We start from the raw sequence: 20,272 nt of genomic DNA on the forward strand, positions 1-20,272 counted from the left end.
CTGGGAAAACAGTCTGGCTGAGCAGTAAGTAGAAAAGCCTGAATTCTGCAGCCAAACAAACAGCTCTGCATTCAAAATCTGGGTGTTACATGCTAGCCATGACCTCTGACAACTATTTAACCTGTCTGGGTCTCAGTCCCATCATCTTGAAAACAGGCTAATGATACCTACTTCTCGGAATGGTTGTGAGGGACAAGGAAGTAGTATTCATAAGCAGGACCGAGTTCAGTGACTGGCGCCGCAGCCTGACCGAACGTGCCCCTGCAATGTCCGAGGCCTGGGACCGGTGCAGTGCGGAGTTAGCCCACCCTGCACGCGGCCTCCCCGCCTTGCTTCAGCCCAGTATACTACAGTTATTCAGTGACTTCTTCCTCACCAGCACATACAATTTTTCACAGGCAGAGTCCTCACCTTCAACCAGCTCCATAGCTCTCTCAATGAACAACAAAACAATAACAACACGACTACCCAGCAGAAGGTGAATTGATGCGCAGGGGTTACAGGAATTCCTGAGACCCCTTGGGCACCTCCCAGCACTGGCCAGGAACTGAATTTCCCAACCAGAAACTGACTCAATTTCTCCTGGCCGGTGTAGCTCAGTGGATTGAGCGCGGGCCTGCGAACCAGACAATCGCGGTTCAATTCCCAGTCAGGGCACATGCCTGGGTTGCAGACCAGTTCGCTGCAGGCCAGTTCCCAGCAGGGGACGCACGAAAGGCAACCATACATTGATGTTTCTCTCCCTCTCTCCTTTCCTTCCCCTCTAAAGATAAATAAATAAAATATTTTTTAAAAAAATAAATTAAGATAACATAAAAAAAAAAGAAACTGACTTAATTTCTATAGTGTGAAAGCAGAATACTCCTACTGGGCCTCAAATCCCCAAGGAATTTAATATTTAAAGGCTTTATTTATTTATTTTTAGAGAGAGGGGAAGCGAGGGCAACTACACAGTGGTGTTTCTCTCCCTCTCTTTCTCCTCCCTTACCCTCTAAAAATAAATAAATAAAATATTTTTAAAAATTAATAAATAGAAAACGGTAGATTTATTTCTACCTCTTCTCCCAACTGCCTTAGAGTAGCACCCGAAAGGTTTTCCTGAACAACTACTACACACCCAGTCTCCACGGAGACTACAGAAGGAACAGGCGATTTCCCCGGAGCCAGTCTGTTTGAAACATATGAGCTCCAGGTAAATGCTGCAGCCATGAAGGCGGCAGGCTCTCCCCGGAGCTAGGGACAGAGACTAACATTCACCCGGTGCCCATACCCTGGGTCAGATTTGCCTCAAGTACTGTGTACACACGGTCCCATTTAATACAACTACCATCTACGGCAGAAGATATTGGGCCCATTTGCAGATTACAATACTGAGGCTCTTACAGGGGTGTCCAAACTTTTAGAGTCTCTGGGCCACACGGGAAGAAGAAGAGTTGTCTTGGGCCGCACATGAAATATGCAAACACTAGTGAAAACTGATGAGAAGAGACAAGGCTTTAAGGAAATTGACGATTTTGTATTGGGCCACATTCACAGCCATCCTGGGCCTCGGGTTGGACACCCCTGCCTAGAATATTAACTATTTTGCCCAGGACTCCACAGCAAAGGTAATATTCCAGTCTTGACTCCAAGTTGGTGCCCTCTCCTTTGGCCCAACCTTTGCAGAATGAATGCAAGAAAACCATTTTCCATGCCTTTTAGGACCATTCCCCACCACCAAATAAAAAGGTTTCAACAGGTTCATTCTGTAACAATCTGAGGAAAAAGTCTGTCCTTATTCTCAATGTTAGAAATGGCCTATTCCTAAAGTAACACCAGAAACTATTCACAAATTTTTAGAATGCATTAGAGCTTACAGAACTTTCCAAGTATTATTAGGGTTTCAGGACCCCTCTTAATGGGAAAGTAGCTAATAATTGTCCCATTTTGCAGATGTGTAACCTGAAGGCCACAGGGCTGAGACTGTGTGTGAAGCCACACAGTAAGTCTGTGGGTAGAGGAACTGTCCCTCGGGTTCTTGATACTCTACGTGCTGCTTTGTAAAGACTGCCAACAGCCTCCGCACAGTCCCACTCCTTATGCTGAGAGGCCCAGGGCCCACCACCACCTTCCGAACCAGGTGAGTCAAGAAAGCTGGAGCCAATAAAGACAGACCGCTGAAGCATCAACAGTGACTTTACACAGTACCCGGATGGCCCTCTTAGAGACGCCAAGTACCTGAATAAGGCCTGAGACAGAACAAGGCTCTCGTCATGCATGATGCTCACACGCAAGTGAGGGACGCTAGGGCAAGGCACTTGACCCCACCCAGCTTCCTTACCTGTGAAATACAGGTGATTTTCAGACAGCTGATGAAAAGATCAAGAATTTATAAATAAGCTTCAGCCTACACCCAGGTTTTATAAGTACTATGCAAACACATGACAACTAAATTCAAGTAGACCCAACTCTCAATTGCACAAGCGCCAAATCCAGAAGTCATCCTTACTTATACCCTATCCTTCATGCTCCAAATCCAACCCAGGTGCCTCCAGAACATCTCCACTACCAGAACCCTAACCCTAGATACCTTCAACCCTCGGTGATTAATTCCATCAGCCCCACCAGTCCCCCTGCTTCCTCTTTTATCCCTTCTGTGGTTTTTCTCAACCATAAATCAGATCCTGTCACTCCACAGCTTAAAATCTTCATTACATTTGGATTAAAATCTAAAATCCTTATCACAGCCTACATGACCCTGGGTTCTACCTCTTGCTCAGGCTGGCTTCTCCTCTCAACACCCAGCCATACTGGCCTTATTTTTTATCTTCAACATACTAAGCTCATACCTATCTTGGGTGCTTTGTACATGCTGCTCCTTATACTTGAAGTCTCCCCTCCCAAAATACTGAAAGACTACCTTTTTTTTTTTTTAAAAGATTTTATTTATTGATTTTAGAAAGAGGAGAAGAGGGTGAGAAAGAGAGGGAAAGAAACATCAGTGTGTGAGAGGTACATCATCCATTGCCTCTTGCGCACCCCCAACTGGGGACCTGGCCTGCAAGCCAGACACATGCCCCGACTATGAATCGAAAGGGCGACCTTTCAGTTCGCAGGCCAGAGCGCAATCCACAGAGCCACACCAGCCAGCGCTGAAGGCCTACCTTCTTATCACCGAAGTATAAGTTCAAATCTCACCTCTCCTGAGGCCGACCCCAAGCACCCCGGTTAAAGCCAGGCCATATCCCCACCACACTATCTACCACACTATCCTATTTTATCTTCCTTTTAGCACTTAACAGCTACAACTTTCCTATTTATCTACTTGTTTATCTTCTGTCTCTACAGGACTGCAATATAAGCTCCGTTATGCTTGTTCCCTATTGAACTCGCAGTGTCTAGAACAGCATTAGGTGCAGAGAAAGCTTTCGTAACACATTTGGGAACAGCTGGTCCGAAAGGCAGAGTGCGCTCCCCTGGTCTTTGAGACAGTACTTCGACTCCCTCTCCCAAATTTGAGATCGGAAGTTTATTTTGCTCATCCACTGAGTCATTCATTCGTTCACTCAATTCAAATCAAGTTGACTACAGGTCACCTGAGAAAGTACCACAGTGAACATGCAACCAGAATGAACTGTTCCATAATTTCAAACAAGATTTTTTGAGGCACTTTTACCTTAACTTCTGCCCAAAGTCAGGCTTCTCTGTCATTAACTGCCATCTCAGATTTACACCTGAGGTTACATTATACACAGGCGCCTGAAAGTCACACGATGAAAACTCAGCACCCCAGTACCTCATGGCAAAACCGAAGACCTAAGAAATGTATTTGCAAATACCTAACTCCTTTTATGCACCACCCGTAGCCCTTTTCACAAAAATAGATAATAGAAACCCGAATGTGAGTGTGGCTTTTCAAACATTTCGCCTCCATTTTCTTCGCTCTTTCTAATCTTACTACCCAGTAGCAGGTACTGCCAAATGGTCAAACACTTTCAACTTCAGGAGCACTGTTCTAGACTGACAGCTGTACGAGGGCAGGGCAAGGGGAGACTGGATGAAAGAAGGTGAAGGGATCAGCCAAAGAACATGTATGCATGTCCCATGAACATGGGCACCTGTGGCGGACTGCCTGAGGGAGTTGGGGCAGGGCAGGGTGGAGGGGGAGATGGGGCAACTGTAATAGCATAAACAGTAAATTACATCTTAAAAAGATTTTTAAAGATTTTATTTATTTATCTTTAGAGGGGGAGGGAAGGAAAGAAGGAGAGAAATGCCATTGTATGGTTGCCTCTCATGCGTCCCCTGCTGGGAACTGGCCTGCAACCCAGACATGTGCCCTGAGACTAGGAATCGAACCGTGATCATTTGGTTCGCAGCCAGTGCTCAATCCACTGAGCTACACCAGCCAGGACTTAAAAAAAATTTTTTAAAGAGAACTGTTCTCAGGTTATGGGGCACTAATGGTACCTTGGGCAACAGGCTGAATCATGATGCCAAAGGAAAGCAGTAAAGCACAGGGGCTCGGACCTCAGGCTTTGGAACAGAAAGCTGCCAATTCAGCCCTGGCTGGTGACTCAGTGGATTGAGCACTGTCCTGTGAACTAAAGGGTCGCTGGTTTGATTCCCAATCAGGGCACATACCTGGGTTGCCGGCCAGGTCCCAGCAGGGGACGCACAAGAGGCAACCATACATTGGTATTTCTCTCCCTCTCTTTGTCTTTCCCTTTCCTCTTTCTAAAAATAAATAAACAAAAAAACTTTCAAAAAGAAAAAAGAAAAGAAAGGTGCTGATTCTAATGACATGTAGCAATAAGGCCCTAGGCAAGTTTATTTCATTTCACTTAGTAAGTATATAGCGCTTACTACACGCAGGCAAGTTCTAAATACATTGCGACTAAAAAATGATTACTAGAGAAGTCTGAAGTACCATTGTTATCTATATCTTCCTGGTGAAGGATCAGGCAGAGGGGTGTGGCAACTTGCCTAAAGTCACAGCTAGTGAGCACCAGTCAGCAAATAAGGTAATGGGAAGCAAGAATCCATGCTCTTAACCATTACCTTATGTTTTTGCTCTATTCCTATTTCTTCATCTATTTCTTCAGGGTTAATAGGTTTGCCTATCTCGCAAGGTCATGTGAGACCACTGGTACACAGGTAAATGTTAACTGCTCTTAGTGGTAGTAGTAATTGTCATCATTCTATCATCTACCTTCACCTTGGTCCAGCCAAGAGTGGAAGAAAAATATTGTGGCTGAGAAAGATCTCCAAGGCTCTCTGGAGTAGAATACGTTAGAATTGAGTGCAAACTCCATGAGAACAGGAACTGTCTGCTTTGCTTATCATATCCGAAGTCATGGGTGCTCAGCAAAAACAGGGTGAATGAGGTAGGAAAAAATTTAATGCATAGACGGAGTTCTACAGACATGACCATTTGGCCATTACGTAACACAGCCTGGCTATTGGGAGACAGTGAAGTTTAACACTGTTCATTCATCTCAACAACAACAAAAAAATCTGAATTTTAATCCTGACTCTTCCTGAAACCCACCCAGGCTCTCAAAGTCTAGGATTATCTCTCTGTAAAAGAGGAAGCTGGTTCCTGACTGGTGTGGCTCAATGGACTGAGTGATGGCCTGAAAAATCAAAGAGTCACTGGTTTGATTCCCAGTGAAGGCACATGCCTGGATTGCAGGCCAAGTCCCTGGTCGGGGGTATGAGAGAGGCAACCACACATTGATGTTTCTCTTCCCCTCTTTCTCCCTCCCTTCTCCTCTCTAAAAATAAATAAAGAGAAAGGTGTACTACATGATGGTCATAAAGAAGTATATTTTACTTCCTCGTAACTTTATAACAATCATCATAAAATTCTGAATGGAAGCCAGCCACCAAGCATTCAATAAACATTTGTCAATGAAGATGAGCCCCAACTGACAGATGAAGAAACTAAGATATAAAAGTAACCAGTTCAAGGTCAAAGAGTCAGGGCAGAATATCAACTACAGCCCAGGTCTCCTTCTAGATTGGTGTAACACCCATACTTTCTAAGATCCTTTTGCAGTTCAGAAATACTGTGATATGAGTCCTCTCTTCCAAGCTCAGTAAATCTGCAATCATTTATCTTAAATAATCCTTCATGCCTTCACCACAGCATGGGAGAGCAGATCAAAAAGAAACAATGACAGTATTTCCACATCGTAAACCTGGAGATTCAAAAGATCCAAAAAGGGAATTAGGGAAAATCCTTTGTCTCTTCCCAGAATTGAGAGATCAGAAGTATTTTACGATAGGTGATTTCACTTTAACCGTTTAATTTCACTTAAATTAAACATGGTTTAATTTAAGCAAAGTGAAAAAAAAAACTTCTAGTAACAATGCTTCCTGAGAGTACAGCATGTAACAATTTCTTTTCAAATCAAAGTTGTGCCACTTGATTCAAAGTAGAGTCACAAAGTTAAAAGACTGTCAGAGAACACAGAAATAATTGCTATATTTTTATTAACAAAATACATACTTGACGCTGAACCTTTGAGTACAGCACCTTTCTGGGGCTGTCATGTTAGGAGTGAAAACCCATCTGGCAATCAGTCAGTTTTCTTAGATGCTTTCTTAGGGTCAAGGTCACACTATTGAGTCTCTACCCTTCCATCTTGGAATTGAAAAGTAACTAATTGTGAACTCAAAATATTCTGGTACGCTCCAAAATACAAATGTTGACTCAAAAAGCACACTCTGGTTCAGAAAGTTTTGTGAGGACAGGTTGACATGACCAAGTAGAACAGAGGGGCTATAGAACAAGGTGCTCAGGCCACTTCAGTGACAGCAGGAACTTTTACCCACTTTCTGGAAGTGTCATTACTTATCAAATGAGAATAACCATCTCACCAGATGTTTACATGACTCAAAATATGATAAGGAACTAAAACTGTCTCTGAACCTTGCACAAAGGTGGAAGATTACTGTTATCACTATTTACTACATCTGGGGCCTGTAGACCCCCTTTCATTCTTGCATACGTGTTCCGCAGGATCCTCAACACATGGAACAGGACACTAGTTTCTTCTACAGACTCCAGGCCTGGCAACTGTAGATGCACCTGGCTAGCAAGTCTCTGCTTCTTAGAGGTGAACTGAGGCCGTCAGGCTCTGAGCCTAGCGGGCTCAACAACGACCCTACCCCCCAGTCACCTTGTCCTCACCTTGAGGAACAGAAAGAAACCCTACAGGGAAGGAGAAACGGTCCTCGAAAAGGAGAAAAAGGTGTCTCCATTCTTCACTCGGCCGTCACTGCTTAGACCCACACTTCGCGCGGGGCGGGGACTGTGCTGGGAGAGATGACAGAGAGGGGACGCCTTGACCTCGGGCGCTGGAAGATTGGGCAGGGACGTTGGGCCCGCGGCCGAGACAGGTACACAGAAAGTCACCGCAGGTCGGGCCTGCCTCGCCTCGCCCACAACCGCAGGCGGACTGGAAGGCACCCCGCCCCATGAACCCTGAGGGCCCTGAGTTCGCTCACCTGCAGCCGGGTCACCAGGAGGCTGTAAGGCGCCATTTTGTGCACTGACAAAGATGAGGTCGCGTAAAAGATGACGTCCCACGCGGCGTACTTAAAACCTTAGGGAAGGGGGCGTGGCTTGGCGAAGGGCGTCACGGTGAAGGCGGGACTTCCACGAAACTGCAGTGCCAAGTGCGCAGTGGGCGGAGCTCCTGTGTGAGCAACCAGTACGGAATAAAAAAACGCTGCATAAAAACGTATGGAAGTAAATACTTCCACAAAGATGACTTATCAAAGTGCAAATTTTATATTTGTACTTCAGTTTGTCTCTTCCATCCTAGTCGGGGAAAGGCATTTTTTTGTTACTCAGGGACCTGGCTCCTCAGCTACGACGAAAACTAGTCTTTGGGAAGTAAAGGTTTTGATCCCGCGAGACCGAACGAGGCTTGGTGCAAAAACTGTGACCGCCACGGGAGGCCTGCAGGACCAATGACGGCGACGAGGGGGCAGGAACAATGGAGGTTAAAGGTCGAGCGGAAGTTCCGGAAGTTTCCGGTGATCTGTTTGAGTACGAGCTATGGCCAAACATCATCCAGACTTGATCTTTTGCCGCAAACAGGCTGGTGTTGGTAAGACAGCTTTCATGTCCGCAGCTCTCTAGGTGGGGTTGGTGTATTAGGAGTTGGGGAATCGGAGGTTCCCGTCTCTTCCCACGGTCTGGCCTCGAAGATGCCACGTTTCCCGCCTCACGGCGGGCAGCGTCGGAGAGCGCAGGTTTGCGGCCTCCAATAATAAGAGGGCGGAGCGCGCGTGCTGGGAGCTGAAGGTGGGTGGCAGGGGTGCGGTCCAGAGAAACACAGATTTTCCAGGACCTGTGATGGGCTTCAGGAAGCCGTGGGTTTTTATGGGCATGAAGCGGATGAAATCGCTCAGGGCTCACTGAAGTCCCTGCTTCTGTCCCCACTCCAAGCTCGGGGGTATTTCTCCCCTCTTCAGTCAAACTTAATTCTAACAGTACTCTCCCATCTTTGATCTTGCAGCCATCGGAAGACTGTGTGAAAAATGTGAGTGGAACACCCCACCCTTGTGCTCCATTTCTGTGCAGACAGCAAACGGGCATTTCCTGTGGGATTGCAAAGAGAGCTTTGAGATGTGCCTGGAAGCACATAAACACTGAATGCCAGACTGCCACCAAAGGCCTCCTTCACCTCCCTACTCCAATGTGTCCATTTTAGACACTATATTTAGATTTTGAGAAAAATCTGTAGCTTTGGACAGGAAGTAGCATGACCCCGTCTCCAGCACCCACAGTTTTTGCCTGTAATTATATGGACACCAACCACCAGGTGCTGTGCTAAGCTCTTGTTAGCTGATTGACTTTTTCCTGTGTGTGGTGGAAATTGAGGTGGACACTGAGTAACCCAAGTTTTGCAATGCCAAAATAGGAGGATCAAAAGTCACTCTCAAATGGAGACTAGGGTTTTTCCCCAGTACAAGAGGAGGGCAGAGGACTTGAGGTACTTGCAAGTGGGCATAACTCCATTCTCTCTTCCTCACAGGTGACGGGAAGTGTGTGATCTGTGACTCCTATGTGCGCCCCTGCACCCTGGTGCGCATATGTGATGAGTGTAACTACGGCTCCTATCAGGGGCGCTGTGTGATCTGTGGAGGCCCTGGAGTCTCTGATGCCTATTATTGTAAGGAGTGCACCATCCAGGAGAAGGACGTGAGTGTGTTCTGAGCTTTGCATCTGACCTTTCTTTTATTTAAAAACACTTTGCTGTCCACGGCAAACCCCTATGGTCTGTGGAGATTGCCATGTTCAGCTAGTCACCTAGGTTATAATTTCAAATTCTATGAGCCAAAGGGGGTGTAGTCCAATAAAAGGCAGTTATTTTCCATCAAGGGTAAAAATGCAAGAGAAGCAAATCTTTGTCAAGACCAGCAATTTGGAGAGGCCTCTGTCTGTTCCTTTGCTGTCTTTCTATTTTTATTTGGAAACAACGCCCTACATTCTGTAAGTCCCAGCACAGTACACAGTACAGTGTAGTAGCCACTCAGTAATTCTTTTTCCTAGCATTAAGGACTGCCTGGGTGATTATAGTGACATTTGCATTTGGGACAATTCAAGTTGATGTCAGCTTTGAGTAGGTAAAAGAATGCCTTTGGTTCAATATCATAGAATTAATTGTGATTCTGTCTTACGACATTTTTGCCTCTTGACATCATGTGGTATCACTTGCCAGCTGTTCTCCTTAAACCAAATGCAGAGTAGAAGGCTTATAGATCTACAGCAAGGATGAGTTTTACTGTTTTTCTTTAGCAGACTTCTTGGTGGTGTTTTCTTCTTGTGACACAATAAAAGGAAGTGTGATACAGTACCAATGGGTGAATAGACAGTATCTGGTACCTAATCTAGAATAAGGCAAAAGATGTATACTTCGTAATGTGCCCACAAGGAAAGAATAGGTAGTGTATGGATGTTACCTGCCTTATTCTTCACAATGAGTTTGTTAAGTAGGGATGATTATTCCCATTTTACAGTCCCTTACCCAGCTACTAGGTGGCACGCCCAGACTGTCTGGCTAAACCTAGTGGTGTCGCATAACCCTGTCTTTCATAACTCCTTTTGGTTGGATGTGCCCATTTGAGGAGAAACAGCCCAGCCACCTCAGCAGTCTGCATTTGGGTTCTCTCTACACCCAGTAAGTATGATGCATCAGGCCAGATAAGATTATTTCTTAAACACGTAAGTCTTATTTAGGGAGGTGAGAAGGTTCATAGATGAAGTATGAAAAACTAACTTCATTTGGTGGTTTGAACTTTCTCCTGACCTAAACCCTGATTTGCATTTATTTACATTTGACTGTCAAATCATATTCTGCTTGAATCTGATCCACCAGCTAAGTTCCAGTCCTTTAGAGTGTGTGGTTGCCTCTCACATGGTCCCCACTGGGGACTGGGCCTGCAACCCCGGCATGTGCCCTCTCCACTCCTTTAGAGAAAGAATGTTGGTTTGTGCATTTGAACCCCGTTTTTCCCACTTCTTGGTAAGGTGCCTGACATGTGTTGTAAGCATGGGACACATGTTTGCTGCTGCCCCTACAAGTCGTCCACAGGAGTTCCCCTTATGAACTGTCTGGTACCTAGTTGGTATTTGGTAATTATTTATAGTTCGTAGCAGTGAAACCATGGTAAGACAACAGCAGTGAAGAGGAAAGTACAAATGATCTTCTACTAGCTAAAGAGTCCATTGAGGAAATTTTCTTGAACTTTTCTGTAGTTGTAGCTAGAGTTACTATTGGCATAAGCTTGCAGCCAGAGAGTGCTTATTGTTAATCGCTCTCTGATTTGTCTTTGTGTGGCGTGTGCCCTGATCCTTCGGATCCTCATGTCTCATTCTGTCCCTGAGCCTGTTCCATACATCACTTCCCCTACTTCAGATTACACAGGAATTTCTGGGGATATGTGAGATAGCACCCAACTCACACTACTCATAGTTTCTGAGGAACACAAAGCAGTTCAATGACATGGTCCAGCCTCTCGGTCTTACAGATCAACATGTACATTAAGAGCCTAAGACTTTTTCCTATGCAGAGATCTTCCTGCAGCCAAAGCAACGCTCATTAATGTTCTCTTCCTGCAACTTTAATAATTTTTAAGGGAATTAGACCAACAAACTGAGCTGGGTGTGCTCTATAGGTTTTTTTTTGGGGGGGGGGTAAAGATTTTATTTATTTTTTCAGAAAGGAAAGGAGAGAGAAAGAGAAGGAGAGAAGCATGAATGTTTGGTTGCTTCTCATGTGGCCCTCACTGGGGACCTGGCCCGCAACCCAAGCATGTGCCCTGACTGAGAATCGAACCAGCAATGCTTTGGTTCGCAGTCCACACTCAATCCACTGAGCTACGCCAGCCAGAGCTGCTCTGTAGTTTTTCAAAACTTCAAGAATACTTAGGAGTTGTCCCAACAGGCCAAGGTTGTGGGTTGGATCTCCGATCAGGGCACTTACAAGAAGCAACCAATCAATGCATAAATGAGTGGAACAACAAATCGATGTTTCTCTCTCTCATTCTCTCCTCTGCTTTCCCTTCCTCTCTCTAAAATCAAACTTAAAAAAATTTTAAAAGCATTCAGGAGTCAGGGATAATACCTGTGGGTGTTGCTGGCAGAGGAGTAATTTGTAGTTTCTTCTAATGCAGCAGCATCTTGATCCCTTTTAACCCTTAATTCTTTTACTCCTTTTACTCATCATTTTCCTCAGCCGTCTGAACCAGAAAACAAAATAGCAGCTAACATCTATAGAGTTCTTACTGTGTGCCAGGCACTGTGCTGAACATTCTTTTCCAAAAATGGTATGGATATAGATGGGTAAATTGAGGCTTAAAAATGTTGCCCTGGCTGGTGTGGATCGAGCACCAGCCTGCAAACCAAAGGGTCACCGGTTTGATTCTCAGTCAGGGCACATGCCTGGGTCACAAACCAGGTCCCTGGTGGGGGGCACATGAGAGGCAACCACACATTGATGTTTCTGACCCTCTCTTTCTCACTCCCTTCCCCTCTGTCTAGAAATAAATAAATAAAATCTTAAAAGAAAAAAAAAATTAAGCACCTTGGCTGAAGGTCTCATGGCTAGTAAGTGGCGGATCCAAGACTAGAACTCGGGTCTTTCTAACACAGTGTCTCGCAACTTTTTTTTTTCCCCTCATTATTGCCCCCCCCAAGAGAAAAGTTAAAATTTAAATTTTCCTCCTAACAAGAGAAATTAAATACTAACGTAGAACACTTTGTTGGGTAAGGAGGAGCTTAAATCATAAACCACTATAATGTCAAAGATGTTCTCATCCCCTCTGAGGATGGGTGGTCCAACTCGAAGCCCTTGACTCCTGCCACCTCATTAACACTGTCCTTAGGGTGGTTAAGGACGTGTACACATGCCTCACTCGCTCGCTGTTTCCACCATTCTCTTCCCGTTTCAATGACCGGCAGAGCAGATAGATGCAAAAGATAAATGATGGTTTTTAAAGTTAATTCACAAATTTAGCATTATCTTGTAACTGCCTAGACCATGTGGAAAGTTTGGTTCTTGTGAAGCCCTATTACCAAAAAACCATCAGACTGGAAGGCAGAAGGCACGTGTTCGAGGCCTGCCTTTGCTACTAACATGCTGTGTGTGACTTTGGGGAAATCTACAAAAAGGAAGTGATAAGCCCTGTTCATGGACGCATTTACTGAAAGTGTGAAAGTCTTTAAAGTAAACTTTCAGATAGAAAACAGTGCTACTCTTAGGACCCAAAACAACGTATAGTCTAGTTTTCACATCATTGGTGTTCATTAAACAGTTGCCCGAAGAATGGGCAACATTTCACCTTGAAGTTTGTCAATAAAGCAGATCTTGCCCTGGCTGAGTAGCCCATTTGGTTAGAGTGACATCCCAATACACAAGGGTTGTGGATTCGGTCCTGATTTAGGCATATGTAAGAAGCAACCAGTGAATGCATCAGTAAGTGTAACAACAAATCAGTGTTTCCGTTTCTCCCTGTCTCCCTTCCTCCCTCTCTCTAAAATCAATAAAAAGCCCTGGTGTGTGTGGCTTAGTGGATTGAGCCCAAGCCAGTACCTTCGAACCAAAGGATTGCAGTTCGATTCCCAATCAGGGCACATGCCTGGGTTGCAGGCCAGGTCCCCAGTAGGGGACATACGAGGGGCAACCATACATGGATGTTTCTCTCCCTCTCTCCTTTCCTCTAAAGATAAATAAATAAAATCCTTAAAAAAATAAAAAGAAATAGAGACGTGGACCCATTGTCAGTGTGTTTTTCTGATCTCAAAATTTTTAAATTGCCTTTACCTGCACTTCAGTTCTGTACAGATTTCCCTTTTGGTGTATGATGTTTTGGTACATGGTTAGTGTTTGAAAGTTTTACTAGAAAGTCCTGGGTTTTCGACACTGGTACAGGGTAATTTTTGTAGCTTTCTTTCCTGTCACAGAAATGAACTTGACACAAAGCTGTCCTCTGGAAAGAAATCCAGAGGCATTGTGTTCTCCTTGGTGGTTGCTCTGCAAGCCCACTCAGGGTTCTCCTGGTGATGTGTTAGTGGGTGTGTGTAGTATCAGGGAAACAAGCATTTGGCGGTCCTGTGTCTACTTTTTTTGTGAAATTTTGGTAAAAGTGGTCCTAAAACTTCTACCTTGGGCATTCAGTTCAATACACAGCTGCCTAAGATAAGTGTTCCCTGTGGAGGACTGACAGACGACGAAGGTTTTAGTATTGCACACACGGGTGCTAGAAGAGGTCCTGCGTGTAAGAGCTGACTGTACGCCAGGCACTGTTCTAAGTGTATGTATTGATTCTTAACTCTGGGAGGTAGGTTCTGCCAGTGTGACTGAAAAGAGACACAGGGAGGTTAATAAACGTATCGAAACCCAGGTGGCCTCACTTCGGAGCCCCCCACCTTAGCCGAGGCTCCGATGAGAGTGCAGCTGCACGTGTTGGGGTGGCGCCTCTCAAGACTCTTCAAGGCTAGAAAAATACAAACTTGTGAGCATTGCCAGTCTACTTGTTTTACAGTTGAGGGACATGAGTCCAAAGAGGACTGATTTGCCTAGGCACACAAGTCAGTAAAGCACAGTAAGTCGAAACAGGTTGTCGTCGCACCACAGCATTTCATAGCACCTCCGAAGGGCTCAGAGCACGCTTGTGTTTCAGGTCAGCCTACCTTGAGCGGGGGAGAGGCAGCTGTCCCTCCTTTGTTCCAGGACTTTCCATACAAATTACATGACTTACTAGAGTTCACCTGGCAGCCGCAGTGGGGGCCAGGCCCACAGCCTGGCTCGCTCTCAGCACACCCAGCTCCACAGATGGTAGTTCTCAATGCAGTACATGGTACATGTTTTCTAGAAAGTAATGAAATGTTAGTATTGGCTTTCGGTGTTTTCGGGGGGGGTGTTGTTGGGTTGGGTTTTTTTGTTTTGGGGGGGTTGGGAGAGAAATAGAAACATTGATTTGTTCCACTTATTTATGCATTGATTGTTTGATACTCCTATGTGCTCTGACTGGGGATTGAACCTGCAACCTCGGTCTGTCAAGACCACCCTCTAACCAACTGAGCTGCCTAGCCAGGGTTCAGATACTTCTGTAGTGTTGCTCTCAGTTCCTGAAAAGCGAAATCAGCTGCAGTAGAAATGAGGTGTCCAAGGACTTCATTGGTTCATTCTGCAGCCCAGTGTCGCAGGAAGCAGCCTCCTCTGACCTGGATGTTCGATAACATCGTCAGACCTGTGAAGGGTTTATGCAGTGGCAACTCGCAGTTTCCTCCCGTCACTCCAGATTAACTGACAGGGTCGTCACGTCTGCACAGCACAGCTTCCCAGGGGCTTCACTGAAACCACTCGAGCTCAAAGCTCGCAAAATGGCCAGGGGAGCATGTCATTACAAATCAGAGTAGGGACGTCAACAGGGCACCGGAACACTCTTCTCCCAAGACCCTGTGTCACACTCAGTGAATTAATAAGGACACATCAAACCCAGTATCCTCCAGTGAGGGTTTCTGTTTTTTTATTTAATTTATTTATTTTAGACATGGGAAGGGAGAGAGGAAGAAACCGCAATTTGTGTGCTTACCTCTAGTACTTCCCCTACTGGGGACCTGGCCTGCAACCCAGGCGTGTGCCCTGACTGGGGAGCGAACCCGGGAACTTGGTTCACAGGCCGGCACTCTATCCACCGCGCCATACCAGCCAGGGCCTCCTGCGAGATTGAAAATGTAAGGTACTATTATCTGAAGTCTTCCGTTTCCTTCCTTGGTGGTAGTCTCTCCTTTCTTGGGATAATGGAAGAGAGTTAGAAAGCTGGATTTGTAGATGATCGTTACTTTTACCTTTCACTAGAAGAAAACCCTTTGGATATTTTAAGAGTTGTAGATCCCGCCTTGACTATGTCATATTAGCAACTTACATGGGCTAAGAATCCAACATTGTAAGCTCAGGCCATTGGATTGAAGGTAGATGGGCCCTGGGCATATTCTAGTTGCTTGGTAACTTGATGATTGATTGAACAGGATAACTAAAATGATGAGATGTATGGCTAGACCGTTAATCCAAACGTTATTTTCATGTTAATTCCCTCTCCATGTAGGCTCAAAGACTTTAGACAACTTCCCTATTCTTCTGTTTTTCAGAGAGATGGTTGCCCAAAGATTGTCAATTTGGGGAGCTCTAAGACAGATCTCTTCTATGAACGCAAAAAATACGGCTTTAAGAAGAGGTGATTGGTTGGGTGGCCTTGCCTCCCTTCATCGGGCTGCCGCAGCCGCCAGAAAAGACACCCACTACCGCCAACAGGAAGGGAACGAAGCACAGCACCTTGCCCAAATGCCCCTCAGTTCACTGGCTCCCTCCCGCCCCTTCCTCTCCTCTCACCCCCACGAGGCCGTAAAAACGGAAAAGGGTCGTCACAGAGGATGCTGGTGGACTGTCAGAGAAAACTAGATCAGTTCATGGTTTTTCTTGAATTCAAGAAGCAAGACTCTGTTTTCCACATTGATAAGTTCTCTACATCAGGAGCTTTAAAACAGAAGTAGTACCATGTCAGCGTTCTCGGGGAGTTGGCTGACGGTGCCCGTGCTCACAGCAGCTCTGACGGCAGTGGTGGGACATCGAGGGGGCAGGGAGCCCGCGGAGCAGTCAACATGGGCATTTACTCTTGATAACACTTGCTGGGTAGTGCTGGTTCGTGTTACTGTTTTTTAAGAAAATGGAAAGCCCTTTCTGTTGTTATTGTGTTAATAAAGGAGGTGTTTATTTTCTGGTAGTTGATCACTGTCCAATTTAACTCTAGGAACTTGTTTTAGTCACCCAGCAACTTGCGATTCAGAATAGAGGTATTGGGACTCATGAATACCTCCTTGTCTTATTACTTCTGGAAAGAATTCAAAACTAGCCATTCTCTTCATTATAGGTAGACCAAAGCCAGTTTTAGGAACTTAACATTTTTTCTTCCTGTCCAACTTTAATTTTGAACTAAAGAGATAGTTTAGTTGATTTGTTTCATAAAGTGCATATACATTCACATTAAGGATTTTTTAAATTAAATTAATAGACTGAGGACAAATTCAGCCATTTAACCCTAACTCAGCTATCTGTACGTTTGCCCACTAGAGGTGATAAATAAGTATGTTAACTTGAGGGACATTCATAATGAGACATCTGAGTTAAGTAGGTCTTTGGACACCATTGATTTGAAAAAGGTTACAGGTTTTGAGGATCCAAGGTTGTCCTGCAACTTGGAGGTAAAACCACAGGAAGAAATTAGAGTGTTCTAACTGGATCAACAAAACCTGATTATTCATGATGTGCTGTCTGCCTTCAGGAATTTAATAAAGGAGCCTGCCAAGAACAGCTCCACTATAACCCCAAGGATTCACGAAGGGTTCTTGGACCAAGCTTTGGGACACCTCAGGGAACCTAGGGCAAGTTCATGGTCACAGGGGCAAAGATAATCCTTAAGGCTTCCCCATCTTGTCTCCTGCCACCAATTTTCTGCACTCCAGCCACTGAGGTTTCTTTCCGTTCCTGAAACTGCTGCTCTTCATTGAGAGCTCTCTGCTCTCTCGTGAGGTCGGAGTCCCTCAAGAAACCTGCCCAACTTGGCGAACTAAGGAGAACAGGGTTTTTTAATAGGGAATAAGGGAAAGGAGCCAATCAAGGGAGACTGGGGCTCGCTGGATTGTTGGGTTATTTTTTAAAAATTATTTTTAGGGGAGAGAGGGAGAGGAACATCAATGTGTGGTTGCCTCTCATGTTCCCCCCACTGGGGGCCTGGTCCACAACCCAGGCAAATGCCCTGACTGGCAATCAAACCAGCAACTCTTTGGTTCACAGGCTGTAGCTCAATCCACTGAACCGCACTAGTCAGGGCCTTAAGTCAGTTTTTAAACACAAAATCCTGTGAAAGTTATCAGAGTTTGATTGGCTAGAGCTGGTTGCAGGCTTAAATTAAAGCTGCATGCTGTTATACCGGATAGGCGGACCCCAGACCCTAACCTTCATCTGTTTTTCCTGGGTAGAGTGTGCAGGCAACTTTCCACGGTGCCCTTTTCTAGCCTGGTGATTTTCCATTCCTCCTAGACCTGCCTAGGTCTGTCACTCGCCTTCTGGCCTCAGCGCTTTTTACCTGTTAATTCCTCTCTAAGCTCCGGCACTCTTGATCACCTAACTCCGACTCATCCTTCAGACCGCAGCTAAATATTTCCTCAGAAATGCCTCTAAGTTTTCCCTTTTACATGTCTATGTAGCACCATAAGCATTTGGTAATTTGATAGCTAGTAAGCTGTGTTCTGTGGTGGCAGGAACCAAGCCTGTTCTGCCCAGCAGGTAGCAGGTGCTTCGTACTGAATAAATAATGTAAGCCAAGGAAACCAGATAATTGGGCTTGGAAGCACATGTTGGAACCCGTAGGCAAAGGAGATGACGGGAGACAATCTGAACCGGATGATGTGTTTGGAAGCTAAGCAGTTCTAAAGCATCAGGTAAGGGTTCTGATATGTCAAAATGTTGCAGAGAACAGAACATTTTCAGATTATGTTTAGAATTGTCATTGGTTCCATAGTGATTTTAAAGTGTAATATGAGTGAAAATGTTTCACAAAAATTTTTAAATTTTTTAAATTAGCTTATTAACCACTCTGGTCAACATAAACATCTTGCATCTACAAATGTTCCCAAAACTTAATTTCAGCAAAACACTTTAAGTGCTCTATCAGCCTCCACGTGAATGCCTCTCATACACCTTGCAAGGAAACTTAAGAATAATGCCCAGCCCTGGCTGGTATGGCTCAGTGGATTGAGTGTTGGCCTGTGAACCAAAGGGTCGCCAGTTCAATTCCCAGTCAGGACACATACCTGGGTTGTGGGCCAAGTCCTCAGTACGGAGCACACAAAATGCAACCACACATTGATGTCTCTCTCCCACTCTTTCTTTCTCCCTTCCCCTTTGTCTAAAAATAAATAAAATCTTTTAAAAAGAGAGAGAGAGAGAAAACCAATCGATATTTCTCTCTCTCCCTAAAAGCAAATGAAAATATGTCCTTGGGTGAGAAAAAAAAAAACAGCAAATTTCAGCCTTGGCTGGTATAGCTCAGTGGATTGAGCACAGGCTGTGAACCAGAGGGTTGCTGGTTCAATTCCCAGTCAGGGCACGTGCCTGGGTTACAGGCCAGGTCCCCAGTGGGAGTCATATGAGAGGCAACCACACATTGATGTTTCTCTTTCTCCCTCCCTTCCCCTCTCTCTAGAAATAAATAAATAAATAACCTTAAAAACATTTCAGCTCCCTAAAAAATTTTTAGTGTGTTAGTCTATGCCAAGACAATACATCCAACAGATGTGGACCTTGACCTGACAATCAGCAGATTATATATATATAATACTATATGTGTGCATATGTGTGTGTATATGTGTATATATTATACATATATATATATATGGAGAGGGAGAAACATCACTTTGTTGTTCCACTTACTGATACATTCATTGGTTGCTTCTTGTATGTGTTCTGACCTGAAATCAAACCTGCAGCCTTGGAGTATTGGGACAACAACCTAACCAACGGAGCTACCTGGCCAGGGCCCAATTAGCAGCTTTTAAATTAAGAAAATTAGCTTCCCAGGGAACCAAACTGAAATGACTGAATTTCAGAGAGACTGTCACTCTGTTTTGACCTGTAGCTGCTTAATAGGAGTTTGAAGCAAGGAAGCTAAAGTTGAAAGATCCTTTGCCTTGGTTGGAATTTTTGTGCCTAAAAAAAAATTCCAATTGTTTTCCATCTTTTCCCAATTTTTCAGTTCCTTATCAACTCTATCCACCACCTGGACTAAAATGTTACTCTCAGCAAAAGATAGGTTTATTTACTAGAATCACTCACACTGCCCTGTACATTCAATCACTCTTTTCCAAAGCCAGTTTCTGCTGTGGCTCTCTTTGTTCCTACCCTTCTGTGGCAATGGATTTGAAGAATCAGAAGGACTGTCTTCTTGGATAACATAAAAGAAACCACAAAATTCGTCACCCTGGCATGTATATATGGGAGGACTCGCCCCTGACAGTTCATTGGTCCTAATTATGACCAGCCTGACTTGTCAGAATAACAAAACATCTGGCATAACTTGCTTACTCTCAGGGGACCTGCCCCCACTTCTCCCCTCTGCACATGCTTACTTTGAAACTCACCATTTCTAAAACATGGTGTGTGCTTCTGAAGGGATGATTATTCAAAATGGGAAGAGATCGTGGAATGCTCGAGCAGGGATTCAGTTCACAAGCCCCGGCAAGATGAAATCATGTTTGGAAGAGAAAAAACATCTTCCTCACCACATCATAAATAGAGACATCAGCAGTTAAGGAGGGCGATTAGCTTTTTCCCTGTGTTTTATCTTTTCCTATTTGCATGCTAACCCTTTTACACAGGGCTCCCATTTGAGAAGGAGCCTGGATTTCTCAGGGGTTTTTTGTTTTGTTTTGTTTTTAGTGACGTTGCTCAGGGCTGCTGTTTTCAGCAGTGCAGGAGAAATACAAATAAAAGCATGAACACACTAATTCAGCCCCTTCCTTCCAGGGGTCAGTCCACCCTCTCTCAGCCTGTATAGGAGTCCTCCATCCTGGTATCTGCTTATATCGACTCCATCACTCCCTTCCGGAGGTACTCTAGGAGAATTTCTTTCAGCTCGCCCTCACCTTTCTTATCATTCAGTCTTGCAAGGTTTTCTTATTGGGGAATGCACATTGAACTGAACACAGGTTATG

At 44.8% G+C, this 20,272-nt stretch overlaps 2 protein-coding genes across 2 annotated transcripts in view; one reads left to right on the forward strand and one right to left on the reverse strand.

Moving 5' to 3' along the window:
• ACO2 (aconitase 2) overlaps window positions 1–7,603 on the reverse strand; it is a 42,415-nt gene extending 34,812 nt beyond the window's left edge. Inside the window, exon 1 of the mRNA XM_037160541.2 lies at window positions 7,495–7,603. Coding sequence (XP_037016436.1) covers window positions 7,495–7,530 — 36 coding nt within the window. The 5' untranslated portion in view covers window positions 7,531–7,603. The remainder of the gene's footprint in view (window positions 1–7,494) is intronic.
• Window positions 7,604–7,996: 393 nt separating this feature from the next.
• On the forward strand, window positions 7,997–16,284 carry PHF5A (PHD finger protein 5A). Its single transcript, XM_037160545.2, has 4 exons — window positions 7,997–8,102; window positions 8,514–8,537; window positions 9,033–9,199; window positions 15,653–16,284. The coding sequence occupies exons 1-4, from the start codon at window positions 8,051–8,053 to the stop codon at window positions 15,740–15,742; spliced, it is 333 nt and encodes a 110-aa protein (XP_037016440.1). The 5' UTR covers window positions 7,997–8,050; the 3' UTR covers window positions 15,743–16,284.
• Window positions 16,285–20,272: the final 3,988 nt, after the last annotated feature.

This window comes from Artibeus jamaicensis, unplaced genomic scaffold (genome assembly GCF_021234435.1).
Source record: "Artibeus jamaicensis isolate MK-2021 breed Jamaican fruit bat unplaced genomic scaffold, CSHL_Jam_final contig_233, whole genome shotgun sequence".
NCBI classification, from domain to species: Eukaryota; Metazoa; Chordata; class Mammalia; order Chiroptera; family Phyllostomidae; genus Artibeus; species Artibeus jamaicensis.

What these genes read in the sequence shown, in the direction of transcription:
- PHF5A (XM_037160545.2), top strand. Translation starts at nt 8,051, where the DNA reads ATGGCCAAACATCATCCAGACTTGATCTTTTGCCGCAAACAGGCTGGT. An exon ending in CGGAAGACTGTGTGAAAAAT is followed by an intron (nt 8,538 to 9,032) that starts GTGAGTGGAACA and finishes TCTTCCTCACAG; the next exon opens with GTGACGGGAAGTGTGTGATC. An exon ending in GCACCATCCAGGAGAAGGAC is followed by an intron (nt 9,200 to 15,652) that starts GTGAGTGTGTTC and finishes TCTGTTTTTCAG; the next exon opens with AGAGATGGTTGCCCAAAGAT.